At 40.5% G+C, this 21,449-nt stretch overlaps 1 protein-coding gene across 1 annotated transcript in view; it reads left to right on the top strand.

Annotated features, from left to right (window-relative positions):
• LOC135699326 (cold shock domain-containing protein CG9705) overlaps positions 1-19,628 on the top strand; it is an 82,687-nt gene extending 63,059 nt beyond the window's left edge. Inside the window, exons 2-3 of the mRNA XM_065219576.1 lie at positions 16,242-16,364; positions 17,524-19,628. Of these exons, the coding sequence (XP_065075648.1) occupies positions 16,242-16,364; positions 17,524-17,710 (310 nt within the window). The 3' untranslated portion in view covers positions 17,711-19,628. The remainder of the gene's footprint in view (positions 1-16,241; positions 16,365-17,523) is intronic.
• The last annotated feature ends 1,821 nt before the right edge of the window (positions 19,629-21,449 follow it).

Below are 21,449 nucleotides of genomic sequence, written 5' to 3'. Positions count from 1 at the left end.
TTGGTGTTGTACGGAATACTTTTTCCTTCACTTCTAGGCTTCCGATCGGCGGTCAACCGTTCCTCGAACCGCTTAATCACTCGCGACACCGTGGAATTCGCGATTCCCAACGTTTTAGCGATGGAACGACGCGAGAGATCCTTGTTCTCGTGATGAATGCGCAAGATTTTATCACGCACGAACTGTTCTTTCGACTCCATTTCCGCGAGTTTTGATCACAGGACTTTAAAACTTGCAGGATGTAAATAATGCACTATGAACTAAATCCACCCAAATTTTCATTAAATTCTACCCAACGGTTAAAAAGTTAGAGCAATTTCATAGTGTGGCAATTTCATCGTGGACACCCTTTACATGCATATGCTGCTTCCCCAACACTGTCATCAGAGAGTCGTTAGTAGACGAAACAAGTCGCCTCCGATCTTCGGGCGTATGCGAATAGGGAGGATGCAATGGCGTAACATTTTGCATACTCATCACCATATTCAGAACCACACGCCCCAAAGACCACAAAAAATGCTCTCCAGAGTTATAATCTTGTAACCAAACTTGGAAGCAGGGATGCAAGTGATGTTGAACGATTCTCGTCATCGACTTTCTGTTTCGTTAATAACTCGACGGCAAACACATTCATTGATACGTTTGTTGTTCTGGATGATCGAAGAGTATAGTAGAAATGGGTTAGTGAAGCCATGGTCATCAAAAGAGGAAATCGATGAAGGGAATTGGTTTACACCCCTCTGCTTCTAAGTCCCTTAATTCAGTCGTCGTCATAGCAATGAAAATTAGCATTGCACCTCTTCGGTTCTTGGGTTACACTTGCTGGTTGCAATTTTGCTGTTCGACATTTTCGAAGGACCACCGAAAAACATGAAATTACACTTTTTCTAGGGATGCCTAAAAGTTCAATTATTCGATTATGATGATGATGATGATGATGGTCCCACCTCTTACCCCTACAAAGGTTTGAGCTGGACGATTTATCTTTAAGATAATTGAATATGACATTTTAACCAGGTTGGCAAACAAAATCGAACTGGTTTCAGTTACAGATATAAATTCCCTCTAGAGTTTACAGTTGCTTCACAGCGATATAAATGTTGAAAAGCTCAGGCGTCCAACTCTTAGTTCGCCTTTTTGTCCACCTAAAATATTCATAAGTATTACAAGCAATCAAGAGTTAATGAACAATCAACAAAGCATCCTATTACACTAGCAACCCCGCAATCTGATGCTAGCATAATTTTCAGCAATGTCAGGAATGCTCACGAACCCCTAACATTTGCCAGAAAACTTACTACTAACTCAAGGTATCTTTCAAATAAGCTTCAAAATTGCATTTTTTTTTATCAAATGCTAAATTCAGTCCTCTATATCCGTAATACGAGCGCGAGGCTCAAACTTTTGTAGACTACTTTTTTTTTAATTAATCTACTATTAAATCAAATAATAAAAATCCATCATCACCCTCGTGGCGAACAGATTTAGTTTTTGCAGTGCTACAATAATGATTAAATAGTCGTTATGACAGCTATCCATATAAAATAATCCGTTAGAGATAACTTCGTCAAGATACATAATTTGTCAATTCATGAAAAAAATCACTGGATAACTGTTCAAAAGACAGTTTTAACGTGTGAAATGGAGTGTCTTTTAAATTCTGTAAGTGTTGCTAAACGTTTGATATGTCTAGGCATCGAATTCAAAACATTTATTCCTTTATAATATAATGAATTTTGTGAAGCACAAGTCAAGAAATGTGGTGTTCTTATTTCAACCGCGTTTCTAGTATTATATCTATGAAAGTCACTTCCTCTTTCAATTTGATCACACTAATATCGAGGCAGCAAACCGTTAACTACTTTAAAAATGAACACCATAGTCAAATATACAATTCTTTGCTTCACCGACAACCATTGTAAGGCGTCTAGCATCAAAGTTGAGGAAGTGAATCTATTACATCTCAAAATCAAACGCATTATTTTATTCTGCAAGCGCTGTAATCTCGATATTTGTGTTGCATTGGACAGAAATAAAATGGATGGGCAAAAGTCAAGATGAGGAGAGATGATTGATTTGTATAGCTGTATTTTACTGGCAATAGTTAAATCGTTTTTCAGTCGACATAGAATTCCATACTTCTTGGCAATTTTCTTGATGACATTGTCAATGTGAGAGTTAAACTTAAGTGTGTCATCAATAATCACGCCAAGATATTTAATCTCCTGAACGTGATCAATAGTCTCATCATCAATTACAACAGAGACGTTCTCATTTAATCGATTCCGCGAAATTACCATAAATTTAGTTTTACTTGTATTCAATTTTAACTGCTTATACTTCAACCATCTACTTAGAGAACGCAAATCTTCATTCAAGTGTAAAACGGCATCATCTAAATCCTTACCTGCAATGAATAGCACAGTATCATCTGCAAAAAGATTAACGTCGCAAAATCGTAAAACATGTCGCAAGTCATTAATATACATAATAAATAACAGGGGCCCTAATACACTTCCCTGGGGCACTCCAAGGTTATTCCCCACGAGATTGGAAACAGAATCATTAAAAACAGTCCGTTGAGTTCTGTCAGACAAATAGCTTTCAAACCATTTATATGCAGTACTCGTAATTCCAAAGCGCTTGATTGATCTTAACAATAAGGGCCTAGAAATTGTTTCAAAAGCGCGTTTAAGATCCAAAAAACAGCAACAATCGTATCTTTACACTCCAAGTTATTTTTCCACTTCGCTAATACCAAATTCAACGCGGTTTCACAAGAATGACCTTCCCGATATCCCGATTGTTCTGGTATCAACAAACTATTACTATTTAAATACTCCAACAGCTGGCCTTTAACAACAAGTTCTAAAATTTTCTCTAATGTGTGCAACATGTTGATGGGACGAAACTCTTCGGCTTTAATCGTTCCGGCAACTTTTTGAATAGGGACCACCAAGGATTCCTTCCAAATTTGTGGCACATGTCCAGTTTGTAATGATTCATTAATAAGGTCCAGCAAGATGTGGCCAATGACATGAAAGCAATCTTCAATAACTCTAGCATTAACATTATCTACTCCAGCCGATTTTCCTAATGAAAAACAAATAACTCTAAGTTCATCTAATGTGATTGGGTGAAAAACTTCAAATCTACAACTACTATTAAGTGGTTGTTTTATTTCGTCAGGTTCATCGACCAATTCAATAGATTGATTAATCAATGAAACACTGTTTACGAAATAATCATTGAACTTAGCTGCAATTACTTGTTCTGACTGTTCTAATGTGCCATTAAAGGTTATGGACCGCGGTTTGCAATTACTAGGTTTTAATAAAGATTTCAGATTGCTGTTGTTTTGATGCTGATCAATCTTCCTTTGAACATATTCACAACGAGTTTTCTTTATCGATTGTGAATACTTATTACGGGCGATTGTGTACCTAGTCCAATGATTGTCATTATTAGATCTACAAAACTTTTTGTACCATTTGTCCCTTTTCCGTTTAAGACGCAAAAGATCCAAATTGTACCATCGATTAACGATTCATCGTAAAGATTTTTTCAGCTATTCGGTTAAATATTTATCGAATTTTCAATTATTCGAGCACGTAACCGATATTCCGTCTTATTTCTACTCGTTTGATTTAGTGCAGTAGAGAAAATAAATAAAAGTTCAAATTTATCTGAACAGGCATAGATAAAAAACACGACGTGAAACAGGATCATAAATTCGCCTAAAAAGTGTTAAGCGTCTTTATGCTAAAGGCTAAGATTTTTACCAACTTGTTGAAAGAAGGAGTTTAACGAGAAAAACTTAAAAAGAGAGGAACTTTAGCTGGGTGGACACTGATATTCTGCAGCCTTCAAACCTGTCGCAGACACCAGTTCAACCCCTGTCCGGCAGCAGATGGGCCGAGTCTCTTGCGAGTGCCTAATCATTGAACCGAAGAATATGGGATTGTCCGGTCCGATTTGCTGATCCAGCTGCCTACACGTCATCATCATCTTCCAAAGGCTTTCAGCCTGTTCTACCATCGGCCCTTTTCAGGGCCACCAAGATTTTCCAAAAGAGTTAAATTTCATGAGGTCCTTTTCATGGCAATCATAGCCATACCAAAGAGCATAAACAGAGAGAACTCCGCTCAAATTCCTATTCCTACACAATACACAAGCTCCTGCTGCAGTTAACAAATAACATTTATTATATAAGACCACGTAGTCCTACGTCACCATTGCGTACAACCCCATAGGGCTGTCCCTTGTAGTTTTTCAAATAACTAAGCGTAGTCGATAAAGGCGCAGCTATAAAGCAAGTCGATGCTGGAGGCGGCTGGGTTCGATTCCCGTCCGATATATTCTGGTTGGAAAATTTGTCGAATTCCTTGGGCATATGACCAGTGCTATGTCGAATAGCAACCAATGAGCTTACATTTTGGGAGTATTGAATTGAAATCGTGGGACAAAAAAGATAACTTGAACAACCCTAATAATTATCTCATTATCGTAACAGCTCAAACAATAAGCGTACAATGAAATACTAATTAAAAAACTCGCAAACTCCAGCGTAACGCTTCAGGATATTTGATGGGAAAGTCTTGCTTTATTTAAACTTCTATATAATGGTGTCTCAGGCAGCATGGTTTGTGCATTTCACTTCCATCGCTTCGTGTCCTTACTCTGGCTCATAAGCGTAACTGAGGTACCTTTGCTGCTAGTAATGGTACATACACAAAAGAGTTTGACTTCGGGGCACCATCCAAGCTTGCCACATTTCCCACAGGTAAATTTAATATGCGAGCTTTATCGGGGACGTATGGCCCAGTTAATGACTGCTGTTGATGCTGACGATGGTGAAGATCTCTCCATCAAGTTCAACGGCAGACTCAAACACACACACGCATACTTAGCCTCAACGAACTTTCACTAAATGGGGGACATCACTCGTTTTATAAGCAAGTACTCGCCACTGTCAGATGCCATCGGGAGTAAAATTACGATGAGAGAAAAAAAAGTGTGGCAAGTGATATCAACCCTCGGTGATGGTGATAAAAAATACTCGTTTCCCGTAGATAGTCTCTTCCAGTGGGACCTACAACAGAGAGGCAAGCAGAGTATCACTTCAGTTTTACCGCCCACACTCTGTTAAGTTTAAAGTTCAAACTAAGGACACTATCTGAATTAAAATGATACTTCCCCTTTAACTCGAACAGCAAGGAGTTGTAAACGTTAGTGGACAACCAGACAGACGTAGCTATTTTAGGACTAACGAAAGGCTAACCCATTTTACAGGTCCTTATCCTCGACGGCAGCTTCCTTAGCCTTAGGACAAAGAGTATCAGAGTGGGCGTGAAGTTCCAGGACGAAAAAGCCAAGAACAAGATCCACGATGATAATGTTCATTCATAAGTTTATTTACACGTACTGTGTTCGAAGATTGGAAAAAAACACGTACTGTGTCAGTAATTTGTCCACTCGGATGCCTACGTTTAAGCTGTATTAGCAAACGATACAGAGCACCATATTCCTAGCTGATTTAAGTTTTTTTTATTCTACACAAAACGAAGCTCACAAGTCAGAGGGCACTCTTGTCAAGTTGACTTGCAGTAGGGCTAAATAAAGCTTGGCTTTTTACTTCTTCTCCCGTTCGTTTGGTGTGACGATGGATTTTTTTTTCTCGCTTCACTCAGATTTGTTTGTACAAGCAAGTGGTACAGTTTCATGCTTACCTCGAAGAAAAACGTCCAGATAAAAAAAAGTTGTGAAGGCTGAAGCTGACATGCCAACTCTCACATTTGGTCTGTACAGCGCTGGTCCGGAATGTTATCTGAGATGCAATGTGTGCAATGTTGTGAATTAGTAATAGTTTCTCTACATGGATAACGATGCTGCATATCTGACAACGCTGGGTTGTTTGGTTACCTTGAATAGCGGGTTAATGTTTGATTAAATATCCAGCAACAAATTCTTATGATCTAAAAGTGTAAATGCTTGGTTTTATGACACACATGGTACAAATTGAGCACATTGTGACTGATAGAAAGATATATGCTTGACATACATATAAGTTTCACATATCATATAGATACTATCATCAGATTATAACAATTGCTTGTCATATTTATGATTGTTTGTAGAATATTACGGAATCCTTCTTAAACTTATCAACAAATTTCCTGAGAAATCCTCCTAACTATCCTTAAATTATCTGTGGAATTCCCGTACAACTCTCCTAAACATTTCCTATGAATACTTAATAAAATTCCTTTGCAGCTTTTATGAGAATTAGCAGGTTGTCGATTACCTGGACACACCTGGGAAATCAGGGAATTCATGTTTGGACCTGGCATATCAGGGAATTTAATACAAATCCAGGGAAATATTTCTTAAATACAGAAACTTTTTTGATAAGTATGGCTAGCTTCGCTACTTTCTTACAACTTAATTACTCGGTGTAGTTTGAGGATGAAAGTTCATTTCAAATTTTAAATAGAGTTGGTAACTTGGTGTTGCATTTTTGCAAGTCTAGCAAAAATTACTCAAATTTCGATGATTTTGTAAATTCAGCTCCCGCTGGGCGTTGGTATATTTCTGAGTTGAACTGAGCTCCTCCGGGTTGATAAAAATTCATTTCCTTAGAAGCTAGACGTTGTTAGTTGTTGCAAAGATTAAACCTCCAAATTGATATATCCGTCTTTCTTATTGAATAGGTGTTGCACCTAATTGTGTTTGGCCAAATTTAACCTTTGAGTCGTGGGGGCGACCCCGGCGTAGTGGCTAGTATCCAGACCTTTCACGCCAAAGTCACGAGTTCAAATATCAACCCCCGGACAAATCACGAGTGACCCAAGAGCGTTAAAATGTTAAATTCTCAGTGAAGTAATAGTATTGTGATGATGCTGCTATTACAATTGAGAATTAACTTACACATTTTCGAGGTGAAAGCGCTATTTTTACGATTTCCCACCGGAGGAATCCGCCCGCGAACAACCGGTTGGTTAAGCGTATTATTCGGAATAATTTTCTTGCGGAGCTGGATCTCAAAATGTGCTCAAAGACAAGTGTTTAATATGTAAAATTCATCGTGACCAGTGAGCCGGGAAATCGACTTACTTACTTATCCTGGTCCGACATCCCTCAGGATTGCACCTGCATCACAATGTTACTCCAATTCACTCGGTCCGTGGCTGCTTGTCTCCAATTTCTTGACCGTCCCACACTTCCAAGATCCTGCTTCACTTGGTCTAACCACCTTGCTCGCTGTGCTCCTCTTTGTCTTGTACCGGCCGGATTCGAGGCAAACACCATTTTTGCGGGATTGTTGTTTGGTATTCTTAAAACGTGTCCCGCCCATCGTACCGGTCCAGCTTTCGCAACTTTTTGGATACAAGGTTCGCCATAGAGTTGCACCAGCTCATGGTTCATCCTTCGCCTCCATACACCTATGAGAGAACACCCCACCAAAGATGGTCCTAAGCATTCGTCGTTCGAAAACACCCAGTGCTTGCAGGTCCTCCTCGAGCATCGTCCACGTCTCGTACCCGTAGAGAACTACCGGTCTTATCAGCGTCATGTACATGATACATTTACTACGGAGGTGAACTTTACCCGTCCTCAGGGTCTTGTGGAGTCCGTAGTAAGCACGACTTCCGGCAATAATACGCCGACGAATTTCTCTGCTGCGGTTATTATCCGAAGTCACCAATGATTTGGTATCCACCACCTCGAACTCATCTCCATCGATTGTCATGCTTCTGCCTATGCGAGCCCTATCCCGCTCGGTTCCTCCATCTAACAGATACTTTGTCTTCGACGTATTCACCTTTAATCCAACCTTCTCTGCTTCACGTTTCAGCCTGGTGTACTGCTCCGCCACGGCCTGAAACGTTCTGAGCATGAGCATGAGCATGATTGTCCGCCCACGGTTGCTACTCTGTTATTGCCAGACCAGCTGTAATTACACAGAGAACCAATAGACGATGCTTGGGACTAGCAATCATCCTCAATGTGTAAAAACTGGTGATCTCAAACTGGGCAATACCAGCGCCGGCCGCGCCCGAACACACGTCAAGAAAGGAAGGGGTAGAAATGTGTTGACGTGACACTCGCTTTGATGGAAGCCGAGAACACCTCTGCACTTCCACGAGGAATCACTGGGATATTGGGTAATAGGGTTGGGTTTGCAGCAGGGTTCGTTTTGGTAAACGATAAGCTGAATTGATGTCCTAACAATCATATAACGCGAAGGAGCTTGGGATTGAACCCACGGTCTTCTGCTCAGTAAGCAAAAACGTTTGCCACTAGGCAGACGAGCTCCTTTTTAATCATCGAGTTGCTGTTATTACCATGTAGTCATGTTAACAAATAAAACGATTGACGAATCTTGATGTAGATGGGCTTGAGATTAGACTCATGATTGCGCAGTAAGCAAAACCGGTTGTGCTAAGGCCACCGAGCCCCTCATATCACATTATATATTATTTATTAAGATCCATTTTCGCGCGACGTTAAATGTTTCGATTTTCTCTTTACGCATGGTTCAGGTAATCATAACAAGCTATGACCGACGTGACGATTGTTTAAGACCTAGTTGAACAAGCTATTCAAATGAAATTACGTTCTCGAATTTTACTTGGCATGTAATGAACAACAGAAATACGCGATAATTCATATTTTCAGCGGTTGGTGGTTGCGAACAGCGACAACAGCGAATTTGTAACTTACTATTTGTTTAGGATAAACACCTTTGCCCGGCTTAGTGACGAACCAGCCAGTGGCTGAAAGTCACTCTAATGAAAAAAAAAAAAAAACCTTTGCCCGGCACCTCCACTGGTTCTTCATGTCCGCTATCTGTCACTGTTTGCAAAATATCTAATAGCAATTACCTTCCAATACCAATACTTCCTGTATTGCCATGGTGATCTGGGAGGAGGGTTGCATCTAGTGCTTTCCCCAGGAACCGTTCACGGCCACCAGCTACTGCCCGTCCAGTCTTGGACGTATCCAGCGAGGCATCCTTCAGATAACTTACAATCTCCGACACTCAATGCAAATCGCAGGCACACTTACGAAACGTATAACCGTCCGGGAGGCAGAGTGCCAGCGCTAATCCGGCAAATGCAGCCGAAAACTATTAAAGCTAATGCACGCTCCGCCACGGCCTGAAACGTTCTTCCGACAATGTCCCCGTCGTCGACTTATTGAAGATCGTGCCCCGCATGTTAAAGCCCGCACGTTTCATAACACCTTCTAGCACAATGTTGAACAGGAGGCAGGAAAGACCATCGTCTTGTCGAAGTCCTTTGCGAGTTTCGAACGAGTCCGATAACGCACCCGATATCTTCACGCAGCACTGTACACCATTCATCGCAGCCCTGATCAGTCTAGTCAGCTTCCCGGGAAAACCGTTCTCGTCCATAATCTTCTATGGCAGCCGCTCTTCACGGTCAATAGTATCATAAGCGGCCTTGAAATCGATGAATAGGTGGTGCGTAGGGACTTGATATTCACGACACTTTTGGAGGATCTACCGCAACGAAAGATTTGGTCCGTTGTCGATCGCCCGTCCACAAAACCGGCTTGATAACTTCCCACAAATCTGCTTGCTGGCGGCGATAAACGATGATCTGGGAAAGCACTTTGTAGGCCGCGTTAAGAGCAGTGATCGCACGATAGTTCTCACATTCTAGTTTGTCACCTTTTTTATATACTGGGCATATTACTCCCTCTTTCCACTCGTCCGGTAGCTATTATGTATCCCAGATCCTTACTATCAGTCGGTGCAGACAAGTGGCCAACTTATCCGGGTCCATTTTGATAAGTTCCGCTCCGATACCATGTTTCCCAGCTGCTTTGTTGTTCTTAAGCTGTCGGATTGCATCCTTAACTTCACCTATCGTGGGAGCTGCCATGCCCCCCTCATCCGCTGTACCGACGAAGCCATTCCACCTACCGCCTTGGTCCTCCGCCTCTGCGCCGTTCAGATGTTCATCGTAGTGCTGCTTCCACCTTTTAATCACCTCACGTTCGTCCGTTAAGATACCCCTTCCTTATCCCGACACATTTTGGCTCGCGGCACAAAGCATTGGCGGGATGCGTTGAGTTTCTTGTAGAACTTGCGTGTTTCTTGAGAACGATACAACTGCTCCATTTCTTCGCACTCCAGCTCTTCCAGGCGGCGCTTCTTATCACGGAAAAGATGGGTTTGCTGTCTTCGCTTCTGTTTATATCGCTCCACATTATGACGGGTTCCTTGCTGCAGCATCGCCGCCCGCGCTGCGTTCTTCTCGTCCAAAACCGTCTGACACTCTTCGTCGAACCAATCGTTCCGTCGATTCCGCTCCACGAACTCAACGGCGTCTTCAGCAGCGCTGTTAATGACTGCTTTCACGTTGCTCCAGCAGTCCTCAAGAGCGACTTCGGTGAGCTCTCCCTCATACGGCAACGCTGCGTCGAGGCATTGCACGTACTCAATTGCGACTTCGGACAGCTTCAGTCGCTCCAGATTGTACCGTGGCGGGTGTCGGTACCGAATGTTGTTGGCAATGGAAAGTTTTTTGTGCACCCTGACCATTAGAAGGTAGTGGTCCGAATCGATACTTGCGCCGCGATAGGTCCTGACGACGATAATGTCCGAGAAGTGCCTTCCGTCGATCAAAACGTGGTCGATTTGCGATTTTGTCTGCTGCGGTGATCTCCAGGTGTACCGATATGGGAGTCTAATGGCCGTTGGCGTTCGTTAGCTGGTGAGCGCTGAACTTTCCTATAACCGGTCTGAATTCCTCCTCCTGGCCGACCTGAGCATTAAGATCTCCTATGACGATTTTGACGTCATGGCTTGGGCAGCTGTCGTATTCCAGCTGCGCGTAAAAAGCGTCTTTATCGTCATCGTCACTTGCTAAAAGAGGGCTGTGCACGTTGATTATGTTTACATTGAAGAAACGTCCTTGCACATTCTGCTATCGATTGGCCACCACCCAATCACGCGCTTCTGCATTTCGCCCATCACGATGAAAGCTGTACCCAGCTCATGTGTATTGCCGCAGCTCTGGTAGATGGTATAACCCTCCCTATACACTGAAAATGTATTTTCGTTATTTCTCTGAAAACCGTTTCGTAAAAATCAATATCGTACATACAACACATCTATCATAAATGGTACGAAACATTCGTTTTCCTGTCATCTGGCGCAATGTCAATATTACGCCTTATTCGTATAATATATAAATTCATCTTCGTACAATCAAACCAACAACTGCGCTTATTGTCTCCTAAAGTTCTGATTGTGTGTTGGAGATGGGATACTGGTTTGACCAATACATGCAAGCTACCATTATAAATCAAAATACTGGTCACGGTGGTTTTATGTCAGAGAAAAAAAAATACATGCAAGCAGCAGAAAAAGCAAACGAAATCGAATTACCGCTCCATGAGTACTTCTTATTTGTCTTAAGCCTTTCCCTTTCTCGTAGCACAGATAGAGTGATGGATAAGGTGCAAATCTGGCTATTACAAGGTTCATGATTCGAGTCCGGTCTGAAGTCTACTTTTATATTTTTGTCATGTTTATCGCTTACAATAATGAAGTTATTTTTACCCATCCTCACTAACACACTCCACATTTTTCGGTCTCCACAACCAACACTTGTGGCCCGCTGGTTGGGTGTAGCGATAGCGAGTGTGGCAGTTCTAACGAAACTAGCTTCATACAATGTACAAATCCATTTCGTTGCAGAAAACAACGAATAAATTCGTAGAACAAACGAGCGATTTCGTTGTATAAACGAAATTTTATTTTCAGTGTACGTATGTACCGACGATCCCTTCCAGCAAACCTCCCGCAGCGCTACGATGTCGAACTTGCGGACCCTCAATAAATCGGAAAGAATGCGGGTAATTCCCAAGAAATTGAGAGGCTTGCAGTTCCATGTTCGCCGGGAAATCGAGAAAACCGCAAAAAAGCCGGGAATTTGAAGTCACCGGTAAAATGGGAAATCCTGTAAAACTCAACGACAAATCGAAAAAAATAAATACTTCGTCCTTTCTTCGAAGAAAAAATAGGATTTCAATATCAATTATCATGATACTTTGAAGAACTATTAAGAGAATCTTAGAAAACAAATATCAGCAGATTTTAGAATAAATTCTAGAGATAAGACCAGGGAATTTTAGAGAATATGTTCGAAAATCTCTAAGAGAATTTTGACTAGTTCGGAGTAAACAATGTGTAAGATACAACAGATCTCAAAGGCCAGAAGAGATTATATTTCATTGGTGGGATGCTTTATGGACATCCCTATGCTAGCTAACTGAGTTCTGTAGTCTGAGTGTTAAGTCATCGCTCAGTCTACTACCACTACTGAGGAAAATCGAGGAATTATCATCAAATGATTAGTTGGTGATTCTGTCTGATTAAGTCGTGGTTGGAAAAGGCCGGGGCTCGGCTAGTTCAGTAAAGTTCATTTTGAGCAGATTGAGTTTATTTATGTTTGCAAATGTAAGTAGCTCTTTGGAGAGGGTACAGTTCCAAAATAAGTATGTGAATTCCGAGGAATTTCTAGAGGTTTTTTGCGGAGAATTCCAGAGGAATTTAGAGGTGAACTACAAGTTAATTCTGAGCAACATTTGGAGATAATTATTCATGTTGACATGCTTCTTCGTTAATTTTCCTTCAGATCTCACTGCTGTTCTCAATTGTGACAAATATCGGAAATTGCACACACAATTAGGTTCCGTTAATTGTTAACAGAGGGCAGTATGGTCAAAACATGTTTGGTACCTCTATATATGCAGTTGTATGAACATCCAGGGTCCCTCCTTTCTTACATATTCGACGACAAAAATGCATACCAAGCTCCGCCCCTGGATGGAACATCCAGGCTTAATAAGGGTTCCAACATTTGTTCAGGGCTAGGTACTATATTTTGTAGTATGTGGAAGGGAAATCACACATCGAATGACATCGATATATAAGGCAAGTTGCGAAATTGAGCTCGTGAGAGAAAATTTCCACTCTTGAATTTGAATGTTTTGACTCTCTTGAGACTGGTAGTAAAGCGGGTAAAAATGTATGGGATAACACTGTTTTTATTTAATTCTAGCTTGTTTGACAATAATATCCGGGGAAAAATGATCGTCAAATTCCCTGACTGATTTATATACGTTGTCGTTCACTTTTTTGATCTGTGTATGCATCGAAAGTGCAGTATTGCCACTTCTCTCAATTTCTATTAGGGGATAACAGTACCCGTTCGGTTTTGGCTACAAGCGTTTATTAATAATTAATCTTTTATTAAAAATTGTTATCACAAGCAGCAAAAATAAATTATTCGTTCGATTTTGGCATGGTGTTTCTCAACCGAACCCCGTGCCGAAAATGAACAGTTTGTGGTTTTGTTGCCAAAATCTAACCATGCCAAAATTGAACCGTGCAAAAATCGACCGGACATTTTACTGTAGTTTGCTCACAAAAACTGATAGTCCTTGTTCAATTCTGAGGTGAATTGTATGGGAATTCTACGGAAAATTCCGAGAATTCAAGCGAATTAAAAAAATGGAAGCTTCAGTGTTTAAAATTCTAAGAGGACGAATTCCAAGATTTTTTTAGAGTGGTCTATACAGAATTTCTGGACTGTTATAAAGAAAATTTTCAACGGATTCCCAGAGAAAATTTCAAATTTATTTTAGCAGAATTCTGAAAGGAAATTATTCTAAAGGGAATTCTTGAGAACAATCAAATGAAATCCTGTAAAGTTTTGAGTGAATTTTCATAGACGATTTGTGAAGACTTCGAACGTGTCGTTGAACCAAATTCTAGATCCAAGAAAGATGCTGATGTCTAAGAGATGACCTATTTAACTTCGTTTAAATCGCATTCATAGCGGCGCTGGTGGTGTAGTGGTAAGCGTGATTACCTCTCACCCCAGCAGTCCTGGCTTCAATCCCAGTCGGCGCCGACGGGATGTTCTGAGGCATAACATCTCTGATCAAGTGTTCCTTCGGAAGGGAAGTAAAGCCGGTGGTGCCCGGTTCATGAGTTGATGGGTCGATATTTAGGGTCCAGGTGTGGGAGCTGCCTCCCTGGCGTCGGTAGCATTGGTGCTTAGCACGGAAAACAAGATCGACGGAAAACAAATCAAGGAAAAAAATCGCATTCAGTTTTATACTTAATTCAAATGTAAATCGCCAAACCGGGAAAATTTCCAACATTCCGGGAAAAACCGGAGAAAAATCGGGAAATTGCTAATCGAGAATTGCTGGTCACCATGAAGATGTAGGAGAACTGAAGGAATTTTTGCCCATAGGATTGAGTTTTGCAACAGTCAGACTAATTAATATTTTTCGAACCATAAGAAATCCAAGGCTAAAGCACTGGAAACTCACTATTCCCCACCTGTTCACTATGCCCTTCCTCTATTTAAAAAAATTGAGGAAAGTAATAGCTGATGGGGTCGTATTGTCAAAAACGGGTAAGCACTGTGCCTGGATTTTTATCAACGCTGTAAGGAATTGCGAAGCGTACAGTGATGCTTCCCGATTGCCTAATTAATCAGTAATTGCGTGTTATTGATGATGTTCTCAAAATGCCAAATGAGAAGTAATAACCAAGAAGAAGAATTTAAAAAAAAATGTGTAACTGTTTTTTTCAAAACCATGAATAAAATGGCTTTTTCATGCAAAATTAGATTGCTATTTCGTTTTCGATGGCGAATATCCGGATATTTCGGAAACTGTTTCCATCAGTGTTAACATACAATGTCAGCAACTCTTCTCTCTAAATTGCTCAACTTCAATCATTGGCTACCTTCGTTCGTCAATGTCCTCGCTGGATGCTTCATTCAATTACTTATTCTTTTCTTAAGCTTTTCACGCTTCTTTTCCGAGCATTTTGTCGGCTTCCAACTTGGTATTCAGCGCTTTCATTGCCAACACCAATGCATTAATTTGTATATTGTGTGGCAAGCACAGCACATGATACTCTTATGGCCAGGGAAGTCAAGAAAATTTCCAGCCCGAATGGTTTCCTCGACCGGACAGGGAATCGAACCCGCCGCCTCCGGTTTGGTAATGCCGTGCCTTTACTGACTAGGCTATCTGAGACCCCATTCAATTAGCTGACCATCAATTTGGACGTATTGACTCAGAACACACATTTATGGTAAATGATGTATTTTGGGCAGGTTGATCAATTTCCTTTCGTAGAAACTTAGGAGAATGGCTACAATGCCCACAATTTGAGGCGCCGGTGGTGTAGTGGTAAGCGTGATTGCCTCTCACCCCAACAGGCCTGGGTTCAATCCCAGTCGGCGCCGCCGGGATGTTCTGAGGCATAACATCTCTGATCACGCCTTCCTTCGGATGGGAAGTAAAGCCGTTGGTCCCCGGTTCATGAGTTGATGGGTCGATAGGTAGGGTCCAGGTGTGGGAGCTGCCTTCCTGGCACGTCGGTAGCATTGGTGCTCAGCACGGAAAACAAGATCGACGGAAAAAACAAACCAAAGGAAAAAAAAAAAAAAAATGCCCACAATTTGGTGTGCAGGTGCAAAGGTAGTCTCCTCTATGCTCTATTTCATTCGATACGGAAATCCGTTTCGATCGTATTTTGGAATAAGAATGATTGCTACCATTGAACCAGTGAAAAAAATCTTTAATTCTATTCATTTCTGTTCAACTCGCGGGCTTATCGGCGACCACACGACATCGATTTGCAGAGTTATTGGACACCTGTGGTTGTCGATGAATCGGTTATGAGCTTCTTCATTAAGGGTATGCAGGTCAAAAATGCGTTCAGCACCCTACCCGCTACAGTACAAAATCACTGAAAAGGAAGCCGGACACAGAATCACAAACGTCGGGTCGCATCTGATAAGCCAGCTTCTGACTGCTGAAAGCGAACTGCCAATCCAATCCAATGTTTATGACGCAACACTAATTGCATTATTCGATTAATTTGTTGACAGCATGCATCCGAACAGATGAATTTGAATAGAAAGCAATGAGCACATGACCGGGTATGATACCAGTTGTCCATTAAGGAGCTAATGAACCATGAAAATAAGCGCATCATTTCCACCCTCTCTAGACCGACAGGCCGTCCGTTACGATATGAAATGATAAAAAATAAATAACATAGAGCCAAATTAGCAGCCATTCTACGCGTAACCCATATCAATATTTCACTTTTGCTTATTTCTCACTCTGTATATATTTCTCACTCTGTATATATTTCTCTTTTTTTGCAGATCGGACCGTGCGATGCGCAACCCCATTGAGGAGGGAAAAGTGAAATCTTTCTGCAGGAGCAAAGGTCACGGTTTCATCACACCCGTGGCCCAAGATGACGATATTTTCGTGCACATCTCAGAGTAAGTTTCCGTTTTACCTTTTACCCTTCTTACAAATAAGGGTATACATACCGCTTGGAAAACAGACTTTCGATTCGAGGCCCGGAGGGCCGAGTGTCATATACCTATCAACTCAGCTCGACAAGATCGTAAAACAAAACGTCTGTGTCACGAAAATGTTGTAGGTCATGTTTTTCACAATCTCTGAACCGAATTGGTTGCAACAACCACCAAATGGTCCTATAGAACGCGTTTGAATATTCTTGGAATCGGTTATGCGGTTCCATGAGACGAAATCCGACCTGAAATGAATAAAACCCATCATGTGACACATCAAATGGCATGAGAATTCAAAACCAGTTCAATGGTAGTCATTTTGAGTTCCCAGGAACACACTGGCTGCATTCGGCCATGTTTCGAGAACCCCCGGTGTAGTGACCATTTACTAACTAGGGTCAAAATCCTTCTTCTTCTTCTTCTTCTTCTTGTTCGCATTTCAAGCTTATTGCTTAGCGCATATTAGCTTATTGCGTGCTCTCAACTTAGTGTTCTAAAGGCACTTCCACAGTTATTAATTGAGAGCTTTCGATGCCAATACCAATGCATGAATTTGTATATTGTGTGGCAAGCACAATGATACTCTATGCCCAGGGAAGTCGAGAAAATTTCCAACCCGAAAGATTCCCTCGACTGGACTGGGAATCGAACCCGCCGCCTCCGAATTGGTAATACCGTGCCTTTACTGACTAGGCTATGAGGCCCCCAGGGTCAAAATCCTTCATGCGATTCCTTAAATCACATGAGATTTCAAAAACTAGTTCAATGGTAGTCATTTGGAGAGCTCAGGAACACACTGTCTACATCCGGCTTGCCTGCTTAGAACACTCAGAAACCACTCCAAGCACACAATTTTCGAAAAACATTATCAGTATTCGCATCGTAGTCCCATGCCCTACAATGTAATTCGTATTCTCATAGCACTATTATGTGGCAGTATAATACCGAAAAACCTCGAAGATTGAGCACTTCACTACCCCATAATCTTTTTTCCCCATTTTGCACCCCGTCCGTAGCTTGGGAATATATTTCACCGTATTAAACCTACAACTCACGTCACTATTTCCTAATCAAAATCCTTCTTTTTCTTTCTCTTCCCACTTCTTCTAATTAATTGACGCAGCATTGAGGGAGAGTACGTGCCACTGCCGGGTGATGAGGTCAGCTACCGACTGTGCGCCATCCCGCCCAAGTTCGAGAAGGTGCAAGCAATCCACGTGCACATCACCCATCTGACGCCGGAGAAGCACAGCAAATGGGAGGAACGGGCGACGCCATGCAAGTCCCCGGATGGTTCCCGGCTGCACTAGGATTTGGCCGCCTGATGTTCGCGCGAAACCGCTCGCTGCGATCGTCACTTTCTTCAGCTACCATAGGCATTAGGAGAAAGAGAGCTCCCATCATTCAACAACAGCAACTACTACTACTACTTAGCAGTGAAACGATGCTCTTTTTCTGCTCTTAAGATTATGCTAGATTTGCTTTTACGTATTCTCTTGGTAAGGGTTTTGTTTTCCATCGGAATGATCCCATTGACATTTTCCTGGAGAGATTTGTGCTAGCTATGTTCGCTCAACCCACACCCAACTCTAGAGCTGGCCGATGAGAGTGGTACTACTGCAGCAATAAGTCAAGCAGCATGAGGATATATTATGTCGCAAGGTAGCACAGTCTTTATAGCTTTGGGTAGTGTTATTTTGCATGTAGTCTTTCGCCAGTAAATAAATATTTCATTCACAACAATAGCGATTGTATTTGCGAACGAGCAGGTGATTTCCACGGTAAACGTATCATGATATTAGCGTTATTGTGTTCGGGGAGAATTTGTTGATAAGAACTGGAATTTCAAATTGTGTTTGTGTCATATCGTTTCCCAGTAGGTAGGATGGAGAACGGCTTCAGACCCCCGAGACCCTATTCCAAGCACCGGGGTTTTCCAAAGAAATTTAATCCAAAAGCTATTCCAAAAGATGCTCTATGATCTGCAAAAAATAAGCGTTGTAAGTTATATTGTTTATTCCATGCTTGGCGGAAATGGTAACTAATCACCTAGATTTTCATAATACTGGATGAACACAGGGGAAAACAGCCAAGCTTGTTGTCCCATCACAAAAGAAGCAATGCTCGATAACTTTTTCAAAGGGACGTATCAGCTTTTGTAAACAATGCATTTGATCGTCGATTGGTCGTAACTGATAGCTCGCACACGCTTACTAACACCACTAGCAGGTATAGGAAAATTTCCCTTATCTGATGGCAGTGTTAGCATGCTTGGGCGAGCTACCAGTTACGCCAAATCGACGATCAAATGCATTGTGTACAAAAGCTGATACGTCCCTATGAAAAAGTTATCGAGAATGGTACAAATTAAACTTAAAACACGTTTTTCTCGGCTTGCTGATTCGAGCTATGGGATAAACATGCCATGATCGGCAGAGCAGTTCTCCACGCTATATGAAGAAGTAACAAACGGAGATGCATCGCAGGAGGGCGAAGGAATTTATAAGTTTATCACTCTGCCTCAGGAAAGCGTATCGCTACAGGGTGCGAATTTTGTTTCCCATGTGTGAATTTAAGGCACAAATATGCCATCTTGTGTTGCGATCTATAGTACTTTAAGATTACCTAATTTTGTTTAGTTTTGAGTAGCAGTTTGTGAAATGTTCCAAAATTTAAAAGATGTACGGTAAAGTGACCAGACCTTGCGGATTCGAACTATCTGTTATGCGCATAGAAATACCTATATTCTTCATTCCTACGTCCAATGTTATTTTTGGTTCTAAAAAACTTCACATGATATATTCCTCGATGAAACCTTTCAATTGAATCAATGTGGTGGGGCGAGGAGATATAGAAGTGTTTTTTTTTATTTATTGGATAAGCATGATTGAAACCTTTCCAGCTGTTCTATTAACGACAACTCGAAATCAACCGCATTTTGCAATGCGTATATTTCATTTAAAGAAAAATGTGAAAAATAACAGGATTGCTCAGTCGTAAAAATGTAATCAGATTGAAGTTGACAGACCAGCAGGGCTGGTAGTGAGTCAGTTTTTAGTGACTTAGTCACTTTTTTCAAACCAGTCACTAAAAAGTCTCCTTTTTTAAGGCCAAGTAACTAAAGTCACCTTTTCTTGTAATAAGTCACTATGTTCAACTTTTTTAGCGTGAATTTATCTCAAGATTGATCATTCTTTGCTTTAGACGTTTAATCGTCTTTCTCTATCTACAGGGTGTCTATTAATTTTTCTAAATAGAATCAAGGTTGTAAAGACTCATTTCAGCTAAAATAATGTTTTTCGGAATAATAAAACCAAAAGATGGTGAGTGAGTGAGTTTGTGGAAAATCGCTGATTGTGACTCTCATGAAGTGAAATAAACAGGTTTAATATGTCAAACACATTCTTTGCAACCTCTTCTTGTATCCTACCAATTCAGAATTTGATCATGGCATCTAATTATTTCATAATTTAGAAAAACATTGTTTTAACTGAAATGAGTCTTTGCAACCTTGAATAGAATTATCTGACTTTTCCAGATTTTTCCAGTATTTTAACGGATAAATTTTCCAGGTTTATAATAAAGCTAAATTTTTAAATGCGTTAACAATATTCCTTTTTTTTTGTAGATCAAAAACAACAGCAATTTACCCAAACGTTTTTAAGACATGTCAATCAGTTTTACAGAAACAGCTTTACAATCAAAACCATTGAATGTTGAAGTTTATCACTTACTTGATTTCTCACTTAATAAAGTTGTAAAAAACTTACCCAATTTGAGTAATTCCAAGATCTAAAATTATTCAATATCTTGAAGTTTCGTATTCCATGTACAAGTTCAAGATATTGAAAATTTTCAAAGTGCCAGAATCAAGGAAAAAATAAATGATTTATTTAAAGTTTGTAGGAACTTTGGCGAAATGATGAGAATTTCAGTGAAGCTCCATAAACAAACTGCAGGAACATAAGGGAAGTTAATACGCTGAAAATATGGGGAAGTTTTAGCATCCGAAAATTTTCGGGAACTTTTATGAAGTTCCTAGAATTTCAGAGAACTTCACAGGTGTCAAGCGAACTTGAGAAATATAGAAAACATGAGGTAACCCATTTTTTTAAGAAGTTCTAAGTACCTCAGAAAAGCTAGATCTAGAGATTTTTTGGGGAATTTCAGACCTTAAGCTTTACTTCAAACTTTTGGAGCAGTTTAAATATCTATAATCGTAAATTTAGAAAAAAAAAATCAAGATAGTTCCATGATGTGCTGAAAAAAATCGAGAACCCTTAAGATGTTCCGAGAATTTCAGGGAAGTACAGAGTCCTTCAGAGAATTTATGAAAACTTCAGAAATATTTCAGAAACTTCACAGAAGTCCAGAGAATTTCAGAGCAATTTAAAGGTTTTCACGGGAATTCCATTTATTTCCGAGCAGCAGAACCGAGATCTTCAATAGAATTGTACGTTTTAGGGAAGCTTCGAGAGCATCAAGATAGATTATAGAATCAAAAGGCAATTCAAACAATTTCAAGGAAATTGTAGAAACCTTAAAGAAGTTGCGAGAAACTCAGGGAATTATAATTATAATATATATATATCAAACAAATTGCCGGATTATCAAACAAATTAAGAGAACTTCAGGTAACCACTGATAAGTTCAGGGAAAATTAGGGACCGTTTATAATGGTTATAATACTTAAGGGAAATTGTCGAAACTTCAAGGCTAATAAGTGAATTTCAGTAAAGTTGCGGGTTCTTAAAAATATATTGAAAGTTATGGGAAGTCTAGAGAACTTTAAGGGAATTCAATAATCGTTAGGCAGTTTAAATACCACCAGGAAAGTCTAGACTATTGAACAAGTTTTAAATAAGTGTCGATAATTTATGGGAAGTGAACTTCAAAAAATCTTGAGAACTTCAATGAAAATCATAGAACTGTATTATTAATTTCGTTCTAATTCCATGAAAATTTGGGTAACACAAAAGTTACAGAAATGTAGAAAAACTTCGAAAACTTCACATAAGGACAGTGAACTTTACAGAAATCTATGGAGCT

The sequence above is a fragment of the Ochlerotatus camptorhynchus genome, unplaced genomic scaffold (assembly GCF_037179485.1).
Source record: "Ochlerotatus camptorhynchus isolate MF236.1 unplaced genomic scaffold, CSIRO-AGI_Acam_v1.1 ptg000105l, whole genome shotgun sequence".
Lineage (NCBI taxonomy): Eukaryota > Metazoa > Arthropoda > Insecta > Diptera > Culicidae > Ochlerotatus > Ochlerotatus camptorhynchus.
Note: the sequence above shows the minus strand (reverse complement) of the source record. Positions and strands in the feature narration are given on the sequence as shown.